The following is a 19,699-nucleotide window of genomic DNA, read 5'->3' as shown; positions in this document are numbered from 1 at the left end:
ACTTTGAACTCTGGTATAAATGAGGGAAAGATGGTCCCACTTGTATACACAACTGGCAGACAGGAGATGGTGTTTACTCTGTCACACTCTCACATTGCATTTATGCTACGCGCACCAACACCCTAAACATGCACTTGATGTTATTGCAAAGTCTGGGCACAGGTATAGAAATGGAGCATTACATGGGTGTGTCAATAGAAAGCCACTCCACTGACCATGATGCAAAGATCACATCAGGCTATTGATCCTTACAACAGGGTGCATTGCCACCACCGCTCTAGCTGTTAAACACATGACAGTCCTCTGCCTTAAATGAGGGCACACTTGGTGTGACCCTCCAGGTCACAGGACCGGTCCAAGATCTCTTATAGCCCCTTGTTAGAAGTTGCACAGTACTGGGGTGGCAGAAAAATCTCATGTAATTGTTTTGTGGTAGATTTATCCCAGTAACGTGCAGTTACAGTTTTGACGCAATGTACTGGGGAGTTGCCACGAGGAACAGATTCTTCTGCCTTTCAAACCACATGCCATTCACTATTTCATACTGTTTTTCTGCTTTCATTTACCACTTGTTTTAAGCAGGAGGTAGATATATGCATGTGGTTGGTTGGGGGGGGGAGATGGGCGAAGCAGGGGAGGGAAGGGGAAAGATATTTCTAACAGAGGGAAGAATTGTGTGTTTCCCCCAGTTTGTAAAAAAACAGCATGAGTCTTGGCTGCTTCTGCTGCACCGAGTCTTGTGGGTCTTTTCAGTCTAATTTTTCTGTCTGGAAAAAAATGGTGTCCTGTTTCTCTAAATCCAGGTGCAGAAAAGCCTAACGACTGATAATCAGGTGGAATAAAATGAACACATGAAAGTACTCCTTAATTTCATTGCCCTTGATTCATACTCTGGACCATAGTTGAGAGATAGGTCTAGGCATAGTCCTCGCAACACACAATAGATTTGCGTGCGGCAGAGGCCAGAGCTCAAAAGTCAGGATACCAGATACAAGTAGGTGGTAACTCAGGGCAGCGGGAAACGCCTGTTGTCCGTGGAGGGGAAATTCCCATCCTAGAAATCTACATTAAAAATTAATTAATAGTATTCTATTTTCAATATCTTTTTGGTGCCAGTCCATATGACTTTAATGTCTGCTTTTGGGATTCTATGTTACAAGTCCATAGGGTACATGTATCCTTTCTGAGCTTAATAAAATGTTGGAAATTCTACAAATCCTCACTCCTAGATCCAAGTACTCTCAGGCTACCATTCTACACTCTGCTCGGTCTGAAGAACAGCTCAACACTTTCAAAATTTTGCAACTCTGCTTTGATATGGCTTGTAAATTATTTTTGGGGATATTTACATGTATTAACTATTTAATTTTAATACTATAGGTGATTGAAATTACGGACAAAGAAAGCAAGATTTAGCACCAGCCAACTGAATGTTAGTGCCATAAGAAGGATTATTTTGAAAAACTGAAGGACATCCAGCATTCTAAGTTTAAACAATTTCCAAAATCTAGGTGTGGCGAGGAAGTGGGAGCTGAGGAAAGTACTATACCTGTAAGTGAAGTCTCTAATTTTGCATTTCATTAACCCAGAGCAAAGGCATATCTGTCCACACAGCATCGGAAATAGTGCCAGAAAGACCAATCACAACGTCCTCATCTGAAATATTACCAGAAAGACAAATTGCCTCAGCATGACAGAATAACGTTCATCTAAAGCACGCATGATCTAAAGCATCATGTAATTCAAGAGAGGAAGCACACACTGCATAAAAGAAAGATATAACAAAAGGTTTCTTCTGCAAACCATCAAAAAAAGACACTGAAAAAAGACTCCGAAGCTGACACGCTAACAACCAAAAGATTGGAAAATCACCTTTGTTCAACAACTGTTTTTAACCAGTTACGCAAGTTTGAGACTATCTTCCTCGGGATATAACACCTCGACCCACTCTGCTCACTCTGGCGAAAACGTTAAAAATTCACCACTTTATTGTGTTGTTCATGACCATCTCAGATTGTTTCCTTTTTATTGTGTACTGTTCTGTATTCTATGTAAATCACCTCAACCTTATCTGTTGTGCAGGAGTGATATTTAAAACTGTTAAATATCAAAATGGATTAAATGAGCACCGTTGCGCTAGCTAATGTAAATAAATCCTTGTCTTCAGAACTACAATCCTTAACCTTACACCAAACACAGAACGGGTAAAAGGAACTGATGTTCTGCGACTGATGAGCCACAATATTACTGTGCATGTTCTAATGTTCTCAGTTACTGCCATTATGCCAGTGCAAAAAGGTACTTCTCAGTTTAATCATTAAATATCAGACTAACACCTTATTACTGCATTGCTAAGAACCTATACAAATAGATTTGAGAAAAACTTCAGTCACAAAATAAGTTGCTGCCGGATAGGCTTTAACCAAAAGACTGTTATCTGCTACAAACATTTCGACCGGTGTTACAGGGCTGCATCCAGACATATTTTGCTCAATTCAAGTGTTAAGAAGATTACACACAATATCTTTTAGAGATAAATGCTGAACATTATCTAAACAAGCCCGACTCTAAAATCAGGTTCACTCTTACCGTGGCATATAAGCAAGAGAAAACTAAATGTAGAGATATTAACTCTAGTAATACACATTTTAAAAACACGGGCTGTGAGAACAATTTCAGTGTTCAAACCCGCCTCAATCAAAGCAAAATAACCCAAGTTGGGGAAAAAGTTACCTGTGCCAAAAAAGATTCAGCCATAAATCTCATCTCACTGAATTTGAGAGAATGCACACTGGGAAAATCCTCTCTCAGTGCTCAGAGTGCCAAAAAAGTTTCAGCAGTAAATCTAATCTCACTACGCATATGAGAATCCACACTGGGGAAAAACCTTATCAGTGCTCTGAATGCCAGAAAAGGTTTAGTTTCAAATCGCAACTTTATCGACATGCATTAACCCACTCTGAGGAAAACCCTTATCAGTGCTCTGAATGCCAAAAAAGTTTCAGCAGTAAATATTATCTCACTGAACATATAAGAATCCACACTGGGGAAAAACCTTATCAGTGCTCTGAATGCCAGGAAAGGTTTTATAACAAACAACGTCTTTCTCGACATGTAATAACCCACTCTGGCGAAAAACCTTACCAGTGCTCTGAATGCCAGAAATGTTTCAGTCAAAAATCCAGTCTCACTCAGCATAGAAGAACCCACACTGGAGATAAACCTTTTCAGTGCTCTGAATGCCAGGAAAGGTTTGGTAACAAAGAAAGTCTTTCTCGACATGCAATAACCCACACTGGGGACAAACCTTATCAGTGCTCTGAATGCCAAGAAAGGTTTTATAACAAACAAAGTCTTTCTCGACATGTAATAACCCACTCTGTGGAAAAACCTTACCAGTGCTCTGAATGCCAGAAATATTTCAGTGAAAAAAGAGACCTTACTGTACATACAAGGACCCACACTGGGGAAAAACCTTATCAGTGCTCTGAATGCCAGAAAAGGTTTTGTAAAAAACAAAGTCTTTCTCTACATGTATTAAGCCACACTGGGGAAAAACCTTACCAGTGCTCTGAATGCCAGAAATATTTCAGTAAAAAAAGAGACCTTACTGTACATACAAGGACCCACACTGGGGAAAAACCTTATCAGTGCTCTGAATGCCAGAAAAGGTTTTGTAAAAAACAAAGTCTTTCTCTACATGTATTAACCCACACTGGGGAAAAACCTTACCAGTGCCCTGAATGTCAGAAATATTTCATTAGAAAAATAGGACTTATTATACATATAAGGACCCACACTGGAGAAAAACCTTATCAGTGCACGGATTGCCAGAAATGTTTCAATACCCAACCTGATCTCGCTCGGCATAGAAGAACCCACACTGGAGAGAAACCTTATCAGTGCCCGGAATGCCAGAAATGTTTCATTGACAAAAACAGTCTCACTCATCATATAAGAACACACACTGGGGAGAAACCTTTTCAGTGCTCTGAATGCCAGAAATGTTTCAGTGTAAAAATCAGACTCACTAAACATACAAGAATCCACACGGGGGAAAAACCATATCAGTGCTCTAAATGCCAGAAAAGGTTTTGTAACAAACAAAGTCTTTCTAATCATGCAGTGACCCATTTTGTGGAACAACCTTATCAGTGCTCTGAATGCCAGAAATGTTTCAATGAAAAACGCAATCTCACGGTGCATGTAAGAACCCACACTGGGGAAAAACCTTATCAGTGCTCTGAATGCCAGAAATGTTTCAGTTTAAAATATAGTCTCACACAGCACATAAGAATCCACACTGGGGAAAACCCTTATCAGTGCTCTGAGTGCCCAAAACATTTCAACAGTAAATCACTTCTAACTGCACATGTGAGATTCCACACTGGGGAAAAACTTTATCAGTGCTCTGAATGCCAGAAAAGGTTTTGTAATAAACAAAGTCTTTCTAATCATGCAGTGACCCATTCTGTGGGACAACCTTATCAGTGCATTGAATGCCACAAATGTTTCAGTGAAAAAAGACATCTCACACTGCATATAAAAACCCACACTGGGGAAAAACCTTAGAGGTGCTCTGAATGCCTAAAACATTTCAACCGTAAATCACTTCTAACTGCACATGTGAGATTCCACACTGGGGAAAAACCTTATCAGTGCTCTGAATGCCAGAAATGTTTTAGTGACAAAAGAAGTCTTTCTCGACATACACTAACCCACACTGGGGAAAAACCTTATCCATCCATGCTCTGAATGTCAGAAATGTTTCAAAAACATTCGAAAAACATGTGGATGTCATCTGCCTGCAATTCCTGACATCTCGGGCATTTTGGTGGCGGTGAGGGGGCGAATTTCCTGATTTTATAAGGAGTGTAGTAAAGCCTATTGACCACGAAAAAATGGTTCTTTTTCAGACAGGCAGGCTTTATATGTTTGTATAGTGTCTTCAAGGATGGTTCAAGCATGCCCTCTGCCTGTGGTGCCATGGAGAAATTGTTCCAAACCCCCTCTTCCGAAGCTATCCCATTAGTAGATGTTGATACCATACCGAGATTTCTTTTATAATGGGTGTGAAGGATTGACTTAGCCTTTCTATTTCCTCATTACTTTTTATCTCCTCACGTTCCGCTGTATGCCAGGACAGCAATTGAAGATATTTAAATCTTGATAAATCTGTCCCTACCTTTGCCCTCAAGTACACCCATGGGTATATCCCTTCCTCATCCATTAACTCTTTCCATTTCGTAATCCCAGCCCTTTTTATAGGTATGCCAAGGCATCGTTCAAGCAGTCAGGGGTACCAGGTGAATCCCAAACTGGAGCTGAGTCTGAATAGTACCCAATCCCACTGCTTACCCTTACCCTGTACCATGTTTCTAGGGCAGTTTTTAGTATCTTCAAACAAACCCACTTGAAGAATCTAGGAGATCCAAATTTATACATAAAGGCATCGCTTCCCCCTTCTGCTCTCACCATCTCTTCCAGCAATCTGCCCCAGGATGAGTCGCCTGGCTTAGTAAGTAGCATGCGTAGGCTCTTAAACTGGAATGCCACTACATATAGACTAATATCGGGGAGAGCTTACCCACCTTTTAATAACCTTCTTCTGAGTTTCTTCCAGGTCAGGCGCATCCCTTTGTCCCCCCACAGAAAACAACCTATTTTGCTCTGTATCTTATTTATGTCTTTCTTAGGGAATGTTAGCGGTATTGTGGAAAACAGGTAGGAGAGCTTGGGGAGAATGACCATTTTCACTAGATTCACTTTCCCATAGATTGACAATGGGAGGTTCTTCCATCTGCTAAACAAATGGTCCATTTCCCTAGTTGTTCTGTCCAGATTTAACTTAGGAATTCGATCCAATTCCCTCACAATATATATTCCCAGATATCTAAACTCCCGACTCTCAGTGCCATACCATTGATCTACGTTCCAAACATGACCTCAGTCTTGGATCTGTTCACCTTGTATCCTGATAATGCCTGAAACTCTGCTGTCAGTTCCTCGATCCGAGGAATAGCTGTACCTGGATCACCCGTATATAAAATCAAGTCGTCCGCGTACAGCGCCAGCTTAGAGCTATACTGACCTGACTGAAATGTGAGATTCCACTCTGGGGAAGAAACCTTATCAGTGCTCTGAATGCCAGAAATGTTTCAGTGAAAAAAGAATACTCACTACACATACAAGGACCCACACTGGGGAAAAACCTTTCAGTGCTCTGAATGCCAGAAATGTTTCAGTGAAAAAAGAATACTCACTACACATACAAGGACCCACACTGGGGAAAAACCTTATCCATGCTCTGAATATCAGAAATGTTTCAATGAAAAAAGAATACTCACTCGGCATACAAGAACCCACATTGGGGAAAAACCTTATTGCATTGAATGCCACAAATGTTTCAGTGAAAAAATCAATCTCACTCACCATATAAGAACGCACACTGGGGAAAAACCTTATCAGTGCTCTGAATGCCAAAAATGTTTCAGCCGTAAATCTGATCTCACTGTACATTTGAGAATCCACACTGGGGGAAAAACACCAATGCTCTAAATCTCAGAAAAGATTCAGAGGTAGTGATGGCTACATGCATCATAAGAAAACACACCATCAAAAATACTTCAGTGCTCCAAGTGCCAGAAAAGCATCCATTTTAAATGCAATCTCACGTACATGAGCAGACACACACAGGGAAAAAACATTACCTATGCTGTGAATGACAGAAATTCCTATTTTTTGATAGGCACAGCCTCACTAACCATAATCCACTCCATACTGATGAAAACCTTATGAGTGCTCTGAATGCCAGAAAAGCTGCAGAGAAAAACGCTATCTCACCATGAGAAACTCCACACTGAAGAAAATCCTTATGCCATAAAAGCTTGAATCTGAAAGACAGTTATGCTTCATGAGAGATCCCACTCTGGGGAAAAACCTTATGAGTGCTCGAAATGCAAGCAAAGTTTTGGTCACAAATTACGTCGCACTTGTCATGAGCAAACTCACACTGGTGTGTTCTGAATGTCAGATAAGGTTTAGTCTTGAATACAATGTCACTTCACATGAGAGAATTCACACTGGATTAAAGCCTTATACAGGAGGGGAAAGCCAGAAACGTTATACTCAGAAAGGAGATCTCACTAAACATGAGAAATGCACCCGCACCAGGTAAAAAGTAAGGCGTATCTTAAGTTGCAGAAAATCTTCTAACAACCTGACTTTACATGAGAAAACACTTATTGCAGTTGCAATAGGATTAATCAAGAAATTCTTGCAGGATAACTTAGGCTGCCCGCATGCAACCTCCAAAGAAATTTCAGGCCTTGAAAATGTTTTAATTGCAACAAAATCCACAATTTGAGTATCTGAAAGTTACAAAACTCTCAAGGTCTTTACTTGACACAGAGAAGTGTTAGTACTTGCAAACATCAACTAATTAACAAAAAATTCACAATATTAATGTCTTAAATTTTCTCCACCCAAAAGGTTTCTACTCACACTTGTTTCTTAACATATGACTGAAATCTAGATTTTCATGCTAAGAATAGGTCTAGGCGGTGTTTCTCAATGAAGAACTCGGCAAAGTGTCAAAAAAACTCAACCGCTCAATGCAGAGTTCTGCGAGCAGCAGAGTGCGTTAGGGTCAATTTGAACCGCTTTTTTGGCGAGTGGCACGCTACTCCAGGATCCCAAAATGATTAGTGGTGAATTAGTGTAGGGAAATATAAAATGTATTTGAGAGATGGACATGTTGGTCTGTTAGTTAGGTTGAAAAAGAGACTGGACGGATAGATGAGGGAAGGTTTTGCATTTATATAGCGCTTGCTACCCCTGATGAAGTGTTGAAGCGCTTTTCAGCGAGTAGCATGCTACTCCAGAACCCAAAAAGATGAATAGATAGATGAATTATTGTGGGTAGGTTGTTTTATTATATAAATACAACTGTATGAAAATTTATGAAATTCTCTTGTAAAGTTGTATCCAAGTGGCAAGTATAGTCTCTGATAATAATGTATACAAAGTTGGCTTGCCATCAAGACTGATGCCCCGTAATATTGATGCAAAGTCAGTTGTGCTGAAGTATTTTAGACTCTTGTTGAATTGTAACATCCACCTAGTAGTGTTGTAGACGAATCTAGGACCCTAGTGTAATTTTCCCGATTCATGCCCTTATATAGGTATAACTTATTATATCCTTATATAGGCATAAGAATCATAACCATATTTAGACATAGCCAATGCAGTCCAAATACGACATGGCTACTTCCACAAGTTCCTAGAATCCACAACGAATTCTTGGAGAAACTAAACTTCAGCAGTCCGGGACTTCCCCCTGCTTAAGTATTGATTTGTCCAAGAACTCATGGAGTTTTCAAAGAACTGCGAGTTCTTAGTGAGGTTATTATGTCCAATCTTACGTCGAACTCTGCACCTTCCAGGTATAAATATACCCACATCTGCCCTAGCAAACACACGGTGGTTTGGAGCTGATCGACTAACTGCTTTCCCGATACCCTGCTGTAGCGAGTGACGAAGGAAGCCGACCTTCCAGCTGATGCACTGAGAAAGACGCTGTCTTTTCTCCTGCCGAGAAATCCAGCTCCAGTGTTTCCCTGCTACCCTTGCGGGTTACTGGGAGATTGAGTCCTGAGACCTCCTTCATTCTAAAACCAAGGTATGGAGCTCATTAGACCCTTAGAGAAATTTTGGATAGATTCTTGGCAAAAAATACTGAACTTAAGCTATACCTCACTTACTTCTTCCCTCGTACTAGACTTAGGTTAGGTACACCTGGGTAGGCGTATTTTAGAAGCACCAGTTGAGTACTTTTAGTCGTTATTTATCATTGTATGTATTTTATCCTTTTTATGTATCTTATGGCTTAGAAACCTGCAAATCCTGGTGAAACGAAGCATGCACAATTGACTGAGTGAAATCGCAATGTATTGTTTCTGCGACTCTAGAGATATATTTCTTATTCTTGGGGAACAAAGTTGTCATGTTTATGCGGTTGTCAGAAACTAATCCCTTCTTGTGAATTCGAGAAAGTTTCTAGTGACCTCTGAGCTAGCTGGCATTCACAATCAAGTCTAACATATTCAATAGTGACCTAGTTGACTTCAGTCCTACGTCTAAACTATTGTTTATGTTATTCCAGTGCGCAGAGCCTATTGGGAATATAGGAACTACACTACAGTAGGTACTGTTGTTTGTATCATGTCCACATTGTAGGCAGACACAAACGCCGAAATTGTGCACTATTTATATTAAGCATAATGTAGGTGAACAGATTACAGTAACCAATGTACAAGCTGTAGTAGGTGCTTGGAAGTAGAGTGACATAGAGGGCAATAAACACTCATTTTACTCTATCACTAGCTTAGTACAGACGAACGCCAAAGGCTTCGTACATGATGAAGCATCAGAGTGCACCCTCTTTCTGCGTCCCATGGGCATTTTGGCTTTTGTTCTACAGAAGAGGCTGCAGACACTTACATAGTCCTTTATGTAGTATGGATCACGTAGGAGAGATTCTCAGCGGGCATGCTTTCCGTTGTATTGGGCATGGCCACATTCAAATGTGGGAAAACCTTTTGTCTTGCGACTGCACTGTATTATTGACACGGGCGAAAGGGCAAACAAGCAGTTAGGAGGCGCACTGATTGTATACCTCCACCTGACAGGATGGTGACCGACCCCAACCAACTGCAGGGGAAACATGCCACCTCGTTTAATAGCTGCCAGACGCTTTACTTTGTAAGCAGACTGGTGGTTTACAACTGTACCTACGTTGGGGCACCACATGCTTTTTCCAGCATAATCTGGTGTACTTCCCCTGTGTGACATGACAGCACCCACTGAAGACTGCACCGTTGTGTAGTCTGGGACAGTGCACCTTCCCTGTAATTCTGAACTGGGCCTTGAAATACGGTACTATTTTGTGTGCCTTTTAATTCAGGTATACAAAGAATGTGGTACTACTTGTATACTAAGGTACATAATGAGATTACGTAGATTACACCCCTGTGTGCCTAATGCTGCCACTTGCATTTCAAGACCAGTGATTAATGTGGCTTTATGAAGTTCAATGCCATTGGGTGTTCCCGACCTGTCTGATACTTGCATATGGAAAAGATGGACCATTTGGAACCTAAAGATAGATAAACATATTCATAGGTCACAATTTAAGTCTGCATCTAAAATAAAACTGAAAATTAGGAGAGGTGATAAGTGAGATGTTAAAAGGCAGCCGCTTATCGAGTTGCATTTGTAAGTAGGCCTCCCGATATTATGAGATCTATTCCTGCTTCAGCCCTTAATTGCAATGAATACTTTAATACCCAGGCATGAAGTCATTGTCGAGCTGTTTAAATATCCACCTGTCTCCCCACCTCTTCCCCAATGCATCCTTAACCAGTGGCCTAGCCAGTGTGCCCTGGGCCCTAAGGCAAGAAAGGAAATGTGACACCTGCCCTCTGTTTGGACTGTGGAAAACAGCAATAATTGTTCTGTGGGCCCCTCATGCCTTTGTTTGAACTGTGACAGACTGCAGTTATCAGGGTATAGTGGGCCTTTAAGGCGTCTGGGACCTGGTGCCACGGCACCTGCTGCACCAATGGGTAGCTAATCCCCTGCCCTTAACAGCTTCTATTCTAGCCCCACTGGTGAACTGAACCAGCCAAGTACTTCTCTGGCCATATCTGCAAGCTGCAGCCGCCTCTTCGACTGAAGGGATTTAAGTCACATGAAAGAAGCATGCGGGAAACAACTATTTCTGAGGCAGTCAACCAACCTGAATCCATTTAAAACCAGGGACGAAAAAACTGTTCATCCTCATCTCTTGCTTATCAAAAGTGTAAAACAGATTCATCTAACACTAGAGTGTACCACATAAAAAAATTGTGATTCTGTGTACAAATTAAAACTAGCATGCATAAAGAAAGGTGAGCCTTTGGCCAAAATAGCCATTTTCCCTACCCATACTTCTAACGCATCTTATACAAAAAAATGCTAACTACATTTTCATCCGGAAATAGTCATTAGCGCCTACTCATAAGCAAATGACATTTAGAATTCACTTTCACTTCAAGCTTTCAAAAGTAAAATGATATAAAAGCAGTTTTGAATTTTTATGACATTGTGTAGTCTTACCAAAATTTAGAGCATCAATTTTATATGACACGCCATAGAAAACAGGACTTCTATACATATACTAAACCTCCAGGAGCATTAGATTAACCAGTTATAAAGTCACGTCTAGCTTCGTTAGTTTATAGTCTTCTTTTTTAAGAGAAATTCTTTCACATGATCTGGATCTGCATGGCTAAACACTTATAAGGTCCCAAAGGTGAGCCTATTGGCTATGCTAATGCTTGTTATTGACAATGAGCAGCAGCACTTTTGATTAGGTCCTGAAGAAAACCGCAAACACCTCCTTGGAGGGTTAATAGGCTGAAACATGTTGACCTCTTATTAACTTTCACTCGGCTGCCCCCACTACCCTGAGCTCATTTTTGTGGTATTTAGTATACCTTTCTCTATAACAAAACATGCCTGAACTCCTCCGTCTCAGTGAGGGGGCTGTACCCTGTACTGTGACTAGTTATAATGGTGGGAGGAGATTCCGAATGAGGAAACATGCCAACTATGGTGGGTGAGGGAAATCTACCCTTTAAAGGGATATTTCATCTTAGCTAGGTCTTCATTTGCAACAGTAATCCTCATAGACTCAAGGGTTTCTTGATTGTGGTAGAAATACATTTTTGATACCACAAGGTATAAGAAATTAGGGTATCTTTATCTGATATCTTTATCAATAAATTATCTGAAATTACTGGACATAAACTTTTGCAATTATTATTTCTAAAGATAAAGGAAGTTCTATATTTGTCTTTTCTAAACTAACCCCAGTACGTATGACTACAATAACCACCGCTCTCAAATCAATATTGTACTTGGTTTAGTGAGAAAGCTAAATGATCTAGGAGAAAGCAGGACTGCGCTTCAGTATTTTTCTTAGAAAGCTTTAAGTTAGAGAATGAAAACACTTTTTAGAATGCCCCAAAAATTGTGATAAAGATATTTCAATATGTTTGACAAAAAGAATAGGTACATTTCATAACAATATTGAAATGGGAAATAAAATAATAGAAACAAATATTTACACCACATGACAAAAATATTAGAGACTACATTTTAGCAATATATAGGAAATACTGAGGTTCATGTATTAATAATCCATTTGGTAAAAGTGGTTGCTGGTGGAGTCAGCACACTACTGTGTCTGTGATGGCTTTTAAATAAAGGCATTTTTAATGCACCCCATTTTACTTTCAGATTCACAAATGTCCCCTCGGGTTACTACCTCCTGTTACTGTTTTCAGCCCACATATGGTTTCAAAGCTTAATACGTACCTTAAGGATGTATTACGTATTGAAAAGGGACACTATTAACATTCCCCTTCCAAATTCTTAATTGTTAAATGGGCTTAGTACATTTCAAAAAGGGGTTTAGCATTTGCAAACTCTGTGAATTACCGAACCAGTGGATTTTTGAACAATAAAACCCTTGGTACATGAGTCAATTTTTCTCAATTCCCTCGAAATTAAGTTTGCTAATAATGTTAGTTGAATGATAACCGGTGCACGTACCTATTTAGTGTTAGTGTTACTTCAGATCAAATAAAAACACATCACACATGACTCTTACACAATACTTAAAGACAGAATTTCTGACATCCAGCTTTAATGTTTTGTTAAATATATTTGCAAATGTTGTCACTTAAACAGGAAAGCATCTTAACCGGTCTCTGTTCATAAAATAGTATGTAATCATAATCTTCAGATAGAATTTCTGAGTTTCAGGAACAATGTGTGTTATCTATGTTTACTCTAAACCACTGTAATAAACATTTTCAATGATTTTAGATTTGATCTGTTGTACTGGTTTCTGTTGCAGACAATAATCTAGATTTAGAGCAAGGATCAATTCCACCCATGGCTTTTAAAATCTATTTATCATTGATCTCTATCAGTGTTATCGCAAATAAAACTGTAATAGAACTGATTTGAGAGATGGACCTTCAAGTTTATGCTCAGTCAATTTATTGAACAAACTATGGAGTTAAAATCTGAATAGATTAGATCCACAAGCATTGCCTGACCACTGTATTGAACATCAATAGATTACTTATCAGCACATGTTGTCTAAGTACAATTCACTCATCTTCAATTTGTCATGGAGCTCATGCTGGGTCTGTTTGAATTCTTTTAAAATGTGACATTTAAATGTCTAAAAGTTCAGGAATTCTAGTTTCAAGCCTGGTCAAACCTCAATGAATGCTATACCTAAATATGCCCTTCTGTTCCTACATTTTATTGTGCACCATGATTCAGAAATGGCATGTTTTTGCTTTCGGAGGTAAAATACTAAACATATCTATTGCTGTTGCCATCTGAAACATTATCACTAATTGGGAAGATAACAACAAGTGGTCCTGTGATGCTTGCTGGAATGGGAAGTGTTTAATCAAAAGGTGGATTGAATTCAAGTTTAGGTGACAATTTTACAAAAGTGTGTGGATTTTGTATATATTTAAAATTGTTGATCTCCAAAAAGGCCTAAATCAATAAATTGAATTGAAATTCAAGTTTATCACTTTAATCCTATTGTTGAAAAAGATGTGATTTTGAACCCTATGAGGCGGTTACTTTCCAGAAAGCATTCAGGTTGTAATCATGAGTCAAATAATGCCGAGGAGGTTAAAATATTCAAATTGAATTCAAATTACACATGAAATGTTCATTGTTCAATATATTTATCTTAGTATCTTAATGTGAGGACTTTATTGCTTAAGGAAAATAATTAGTATTTGTTTTTCTATACGTAGGAAGCATTACATTAATGAAACTACTGTATCCCACCTTCTTTCTCTCCTTTCCTGTTCTTTATTAATGTTTCTATTGTTAAACTTTAAAGATTGCCCGAAATTAAGAATTGTGCTCTACATAACTTTGCTGTGTTACAGTATGTTGATTTGTATGTACAACTATTGTCTCTTATGTGTAGGGCAACTGATGTTCTGTTTTGCTTTAATAATCAGCTTATGTTTATTAGGTTTTATTATTCAATAAAATGTTTCAAACACAACAAATGGCAGTTTAAATGTATTTATAACTGCAGCATTTTTATTGTATGGGCGCTTTCAAAGGGGCCACAAATCTGGTCTGCGGGTTGACGGAGGACCACATTGGCATCAGCAGGGAGATGTTTGGGCAGGTGATTGGGGGTACATGTAAAGTTGGAAGTAGGGGGAACAACGCATGTACATTGTGTGGACTGTGACTCCTGGAGTTATTGTGAGGGATACCATGCTACCCTGTAAATGAATCCCCTGGTGATTATTATCAACAAACTTTATTCGGTTTTATAAAAGAAAACCATAAAAGTCATACATAAAATGATAAAACATCTTCCAAGTTACAGATTGACAAATATAATATGTCCAAGTTAATCAGAACACAAGGTAAAAATTCATGAATTACAGTACAGAAGCTAATCGCAGCTTGACCTGAGTCTAACAGCGACCCGTAAAAAGTTAAGCGCATGCAAAACAGTGGCATTGGAGAAGAGTTGTAAAAAGATAAGAGCTGGTCTCACCCTCCTAAAACCCGCTTTTTTGAGAATGGGAATAATAAATAACTTTCTAGGGACAGCATAAAAACTACAAAACATTGTAAAGTGCATCATGTCCTGAGGAGACTCACCGTTGCAGCCACAGGGCATGAGGCACAAGGCCTCTGTGGGAGCCACAGGGTGTGCCAGGAGGTAATGGAAGAGGCTGAGCCAAAACCGCGTCAATATAAAACGGTCATTGATGCTTTTAAGCCCTAGAAGATAAGGTTTGGTGGTTGGTGCAGTTTTTAACACAATGTACTTACGCACACTAGGCTTACAAGGCTCATTTCCCTCTCTATCACAGCAAGTCATTATTTAAAAAGCACTCTTGGACCAGAGAAAGGTCTCTCTCACAAATGCGCTCAGGGTTAGCAAATACTTCCTACCTACCCTGGAGAGGCCAACTCTTATATACTGGAGCCATCAGATGCTTGAGAAATGGTCAAGTGAAAGGCATTCCTGTAGGGCGTCTTTGCTAAGTGTATTTTCTTAATTAGCCCAACTATTAAGCCACGAAGCCAGGGGACGGAAAGCCAGTACATCTGAGAGGAAAGGCATCTTCAACTCTTCGAGCACGACATGAAACGGGGTGCTTTGTGGGACAGAAAGGGCAATCGCAGGTAAGAGTTTTCAGCACTTTACACTGCCCCTACCCCAATGTGGCCCCATATCTCACTCCCATAACAAACCTTTGAGATATATTTGTCTTCATATGTCTTCAAAAGAGCCCCATTGGCTTCCCTCCCACTCTGCTGGCAAAGTTAAAAACAGCTGCAAAAGCTTTCACTAGATCCCCTTTCTTCCAAGTAAGCAAAGGAGGCAGACATTCCAGCACCTCCCAAAGGCCCACTAGCTTAGCAGCAGGCATCAGCAGTGAATGTACTCTGCCATAGTCAGGTCAAGAGAGCAGTCGGTCTGCAGCATCCTAGCGCCAGATATCAGTGACAACTCGGATGACTTCATGTCTGCAGCCAGCAGACTCGCATTCAGGTGGACTTACAGCAGCCCTGAGCCTGGGTCTCAGCACGAGCACCACTGCCACGTCACCAGTGAAGCGCTCCGATGGGCAGACACGCTACCCCACGCACTTGTGAACTGACAGCCTGGGGGAGTCCTGCAATAGGGCCCAATTCACAAATGTAAACTGAGACGAAAGTCTATCTATGCTACTCGTAAATCCCCTTTGTGAATACCGAAATTCGTAAAGTTAGACCTTTGTCTCAGTTTCCCTTGGTGAATCAGGCCCGGAGTCTGTACTGAAGTTCACTCTGACCGCTGCAGGCATATGTTGTAACAGTGGTAGGCCGTAATTCCAATCAGTTTACACCAAAATGAGACAGAGGCATAGTTTTCTTCATTTATATCTCACTCATTTGAAACATACAACAATGTTATGCAAGAGTGAAGGAAATATGCACGAAAAATGTGAGATGGATGTTGTGTCTTCAGGGACTTGTTAGCGTTTATCTTTGCTCAAAAGGGTGTAATTTCTGATATTTATGTTCCCTATTTGTTTCATTGTTTGATTTTCCTTGCGAAAAAGTGTCACTCATAATCATTGAAATGTCACTCATAATTACACTGAAATTATGAAAATGTCGCACATCGCAATCTGAAACCTTGGCAGCTCTTTGGATGTTTTCATGATACGCTCATTCAAGTGCAGGCCTCACACTTGGTTGCTGCTAGAAAAGTATTTATAGCTTCACTTCACGTGAGCATCTTCCAAAACCTGATATTGAGAAGTAAAAGTCTATACAGAAAGTTGACATCTGGAAGTGACAGATTGTATTTCATGAGATAAATGAGAATATAGGTCAGTGGTGCAATTTTTAAGAACTTTATCAGGTTTTTTCAAATGCACAGTGTGGAACATAGCAAAGCAAACAGAGAAAAATACCACACAGTTTTATGCACTAGATCAAATAAAGTGTGTGGCATAGTTCATATGTCAAAGCAAACATTTTAAGGAGCGATTGCTAGTTTTCCTATGTCTGTGGAAAATTCCTAATATTTAATATGGTTTGACATAATATATATATTTTTTTGCAAATGTTTTCTTTATTAATGGAAACAACTTACAATAAGACTAACAATCCCAGCTCAGAGACAGGCAAAATTCCTATATTGAGATCCTAATAAAAGTGGGTCATGACAACGAAGCTCACACATGAGGCGGAGCTTCATAATAGAAAATTGAAAACCAATTCTTGCCAGGGGCACTTGGCCTGTTGGATCAGCTTAACAATTAGCTCTTCTGATATCTATGTTTAAACAACTGGCACCAACCTTGGCCCGTTTTTTCTAGGTGCTACATTCACATTGGGATCATTCACAGATCTCGTCAGTACAAATTGCTTCCTGCCTCCAAAAATCTTTTTTTTTTTACTTTATTTTTTCAGTTTATGTAACAGTTAAAAAAAAAACTCAATTTGGATCATTACAACACATGTACACAGTTCGACCCTCTCATTATGGCACTTGGGGATATAGGCTTCGCCTGGATAGGTACGGACACATGAGGAATAACAGATTAGCAGGCAAATAAATAACATCATGAGGAAGCAGCCAGGCCACGCACAACTCCCTGTAATAAATAAACACTAGGAAACCCCCCCTCCCTCCCCATCAGACCCCCACCCTATTGGCGATAACAATTTGTCACTTGCCCCATCAGACTCGCCCTGAGAAGACCGCCCTCTCTCCACCAGTGCCGAGGTACACATGCATCGCCAGGCAAGTAAATCTTCCTGCAGTTTCTCATCCCTCCGAGTGAGATGTGTATAAGTTTCCTCAGCCAGGGACCACTCTCTCACATCTCTAAGCCAAGTGGGCACCTCTGGGGCCCTCTGTCCCATCCAAGTAATCGCCACCCTACGCCTGGCAAGCACCAACATCAGTTGTAATAGTTTATAGGAGAGTTTCCTTTTCTTGGGCTTGGGGACTAACGCCAGTAAACAATGCAAGGGATTCATTGCTATCTGAAGGCCTGTAGTGGTGATCTACCACGCCCGCCCAGAAACTCCTGATCAAAGGGCAGTCCCAGGCTAAATGCTGGAAGCCTGCTCCCCCTGCACTACATCTGGGGCAGCTGTCCCCCTGTCTCCAGACAATCGCCTCAACGAGATCGGGGTTAGGTAGGTGCGTGCAGGAAATTAAAGTGTATCAATTTGAATCGTGCATTGCTCGATACCTTGCGTGTGAGGGACCCTATTCGCTTCCGCTGCCCCTGTTCCAGTGGAGCACCATGATCTGCCTCCCATGCCGCCCAGGACTGCGGCACCGGTGAGGTGGAGTCCTGTTTCATAGCCGCATATAGCAGAGAGATTAGTCTACGCCCCCTGCCGCAGGAAAGGAGTATGTTGAAGTTGGTGTCATTGGTGGGGCATCCGGGCACTGAGGCCAGGTCACCTTTACTACATCCTGCAGTCCCCGATATTGCAGGTACTGCCCTCTTCCTAGGCCGAAGGCCTCGTCCGCCTGCTCATAAGTCAGGAAGGACTTGTTGGGGTAGAGAGCAGGCAGAACCTCGCATCCCCCCTCCCGCCAGTGTGAAAGGACATATGTTTTTCCATAGCAACAAAAGGGGCCAGTATCCAGACCGGTAGCTCCCTATGGAAGGGCGCCAGCTGCAAGACTCTCTCTCCAAACCACTGCCAGATGCCCGCCGTGTGACGCACAACATAAGGCAGAGTTTCGTCAGCTCCCCTTCTCTGCATCAATGCGACCTGTAGCTCCTGTACGATCGCTCTGCCCGCCAAAAGGCACGCTCCCATTTATCCGCATCTGCGAACCACCTGGCCGCAGGCTGTAGTTGTGCTGCGTAATAATATAAGTTGAAGCGCTGTGCCTCCAGGTCTCCCTCTTCATAGTTACTCACGACAGTGTGGAGAGCTACCCTGCTGCACCGACCCGCCCAAAGCAGGGACGTGAGCAGCACGTTGAGAGTGTGAAAGACTTGTGGGGGCAAAGGACAAAGCGAATTCTGGAGGACGTATAGCGTCCTGGTAAGCATTACCATCTTGGCGACGGCTAGCCATCCCATTAAAGAAAGCGGCAAGGAATTCCAAAAGGACACCGATTGCTCTAGGGACTTAAGTATCCGATCGATATTCTGGGCCAGCAACTGTGAGTCCATCGGGACCACCTGAATACCGAGATAACGGAATCCCTCCCATTCCCGTCGCAGCCCGAGATCTGGCAAGTCTTCTAGTGGCACCGAGTCAAAGCCCGCCAGCAGGAAAATCAAAGACTTTCCGCGGTTGAGTTTCAGTCCCGACGCCTCACCGAACTGATCCAGGTGGTGCAGCAATATCGGCAGTGCCTCTCTTGGAGCTGTCAAATAAAACAAGGCGTCATCCGCATATAAAGAGATGACACTGCATGTGTCCCCCACCTTGATACCCCACTGTGCCATCTCTGTTCGGACTCGAACAGCAAAGGGCTCTATGGCCAGGGCAAACAGGAGTGGTGAGAGGGGACACTCATGGCGTGTACCCCATCCTAGTCACCACTCTTCCAACCGTGCAGCTCCAAGTCTTATCCTGGCGCGAAGGGCCATATATAGGATGCAAATCCAGCTACAAAAGTTGGGGCCCAACCCCTCTGCCCAGAGGACCTCCAGTAGATACCCCCAATCGACTGTATCAAACGCTTTAGCGAGGTCGATCGACACCAGAACCATCTGTTTCTCCCCGCCACGCACCTCATGCATAATGTGATTTAATCGCCACAGGTTCATGGCCGTGTTGCGCCCTGGAATAAACCCACACTGGTCTGCATGTACCAGGTGGGACATATACGGCGCCAGGCATGTGGCTAATAGCTTGGTCAAGATCTTCACGTCTGTGTTGATCATCGTGATCGGACGATACGAAGAAGGGTCATGCTTGTCCCCCCACCCCCGGCTTCAGGATCATACAGATTTCCCCCTGTGTCATACTCAGCGGGAGAGTTTCTTGCTCAAACGCCTCGAGAAATACTTGCAAGACGAGGTGGGAAATTGTACCCTCGAAT

At 41.5% G+C, this 19,699-nt stretch overlaps 1 protein-coding gene and 1 pseudogene across 1 annotated transcript; one reads left to right on the top strand and one right to left on the bottom strand.

Annotated features, from left to right (window-relative positions):
• LOC147737111 (uncharacterized) overlaps positions 1-19,699 on the bottom strand; it is a 305,409-nt pseudogene that overhangs the window by 219,125 nt on the left and 66,585 nt on the right.
• On the top strand, positions 2,456-6,563 carry LOC147737112 (uncharacterized). The gene is made up of 2 exons (XM_086963959.1): positions 2,456-4,571; positions 6,216-6,563. Exons 1-2 carry the CDS (start codon positions 2,785-2,787, stop codon positions 6,556-6,558), a joined length of 2,130 nt encoding a protein of 709 aa, XP_086820085.1. The 5' UTR covers positions 2,456-2,784; the 3' UTR covers positions 6,559-6,563.

The sequence above is a fragment of the Lissotriton vulgaris genome, chromosome 1_1, assembly GCF_964263255.1.
Source record: "Lissotriton vulgaris chromosome 1_1, aLisVul1.2, whole genome shotgun sequence".
Lineage (NCBI taxonomy): Eukaryota > Metazoa > Chordata > Amphibia > Caudata > Salamandridae > Lissotriton > Lissotriton vulgaris.
Note: the sequence above shows the minus strand (reverse complement) of the source record. Positions and strands in the feature narration are given on the sequence as shown.

Bases quoted from the DNA above. Each gene is read 5' to 3' on its own strand.
- LOC147737112 (XM_086963959.1), top strand. From the start codon at position 2,785: ATGCACACTGGGAAAATCCTCTCTCAGTGCTCAGAGTGCCAAAAAAGT. The intron at 4,572-6,215 runs GAGGTGCTCTGA...GGGAAAAACCTT, and splicing joins CACACTGGGGAAAAACCTTA to TCAGTGCTCTGAATGCCAGA.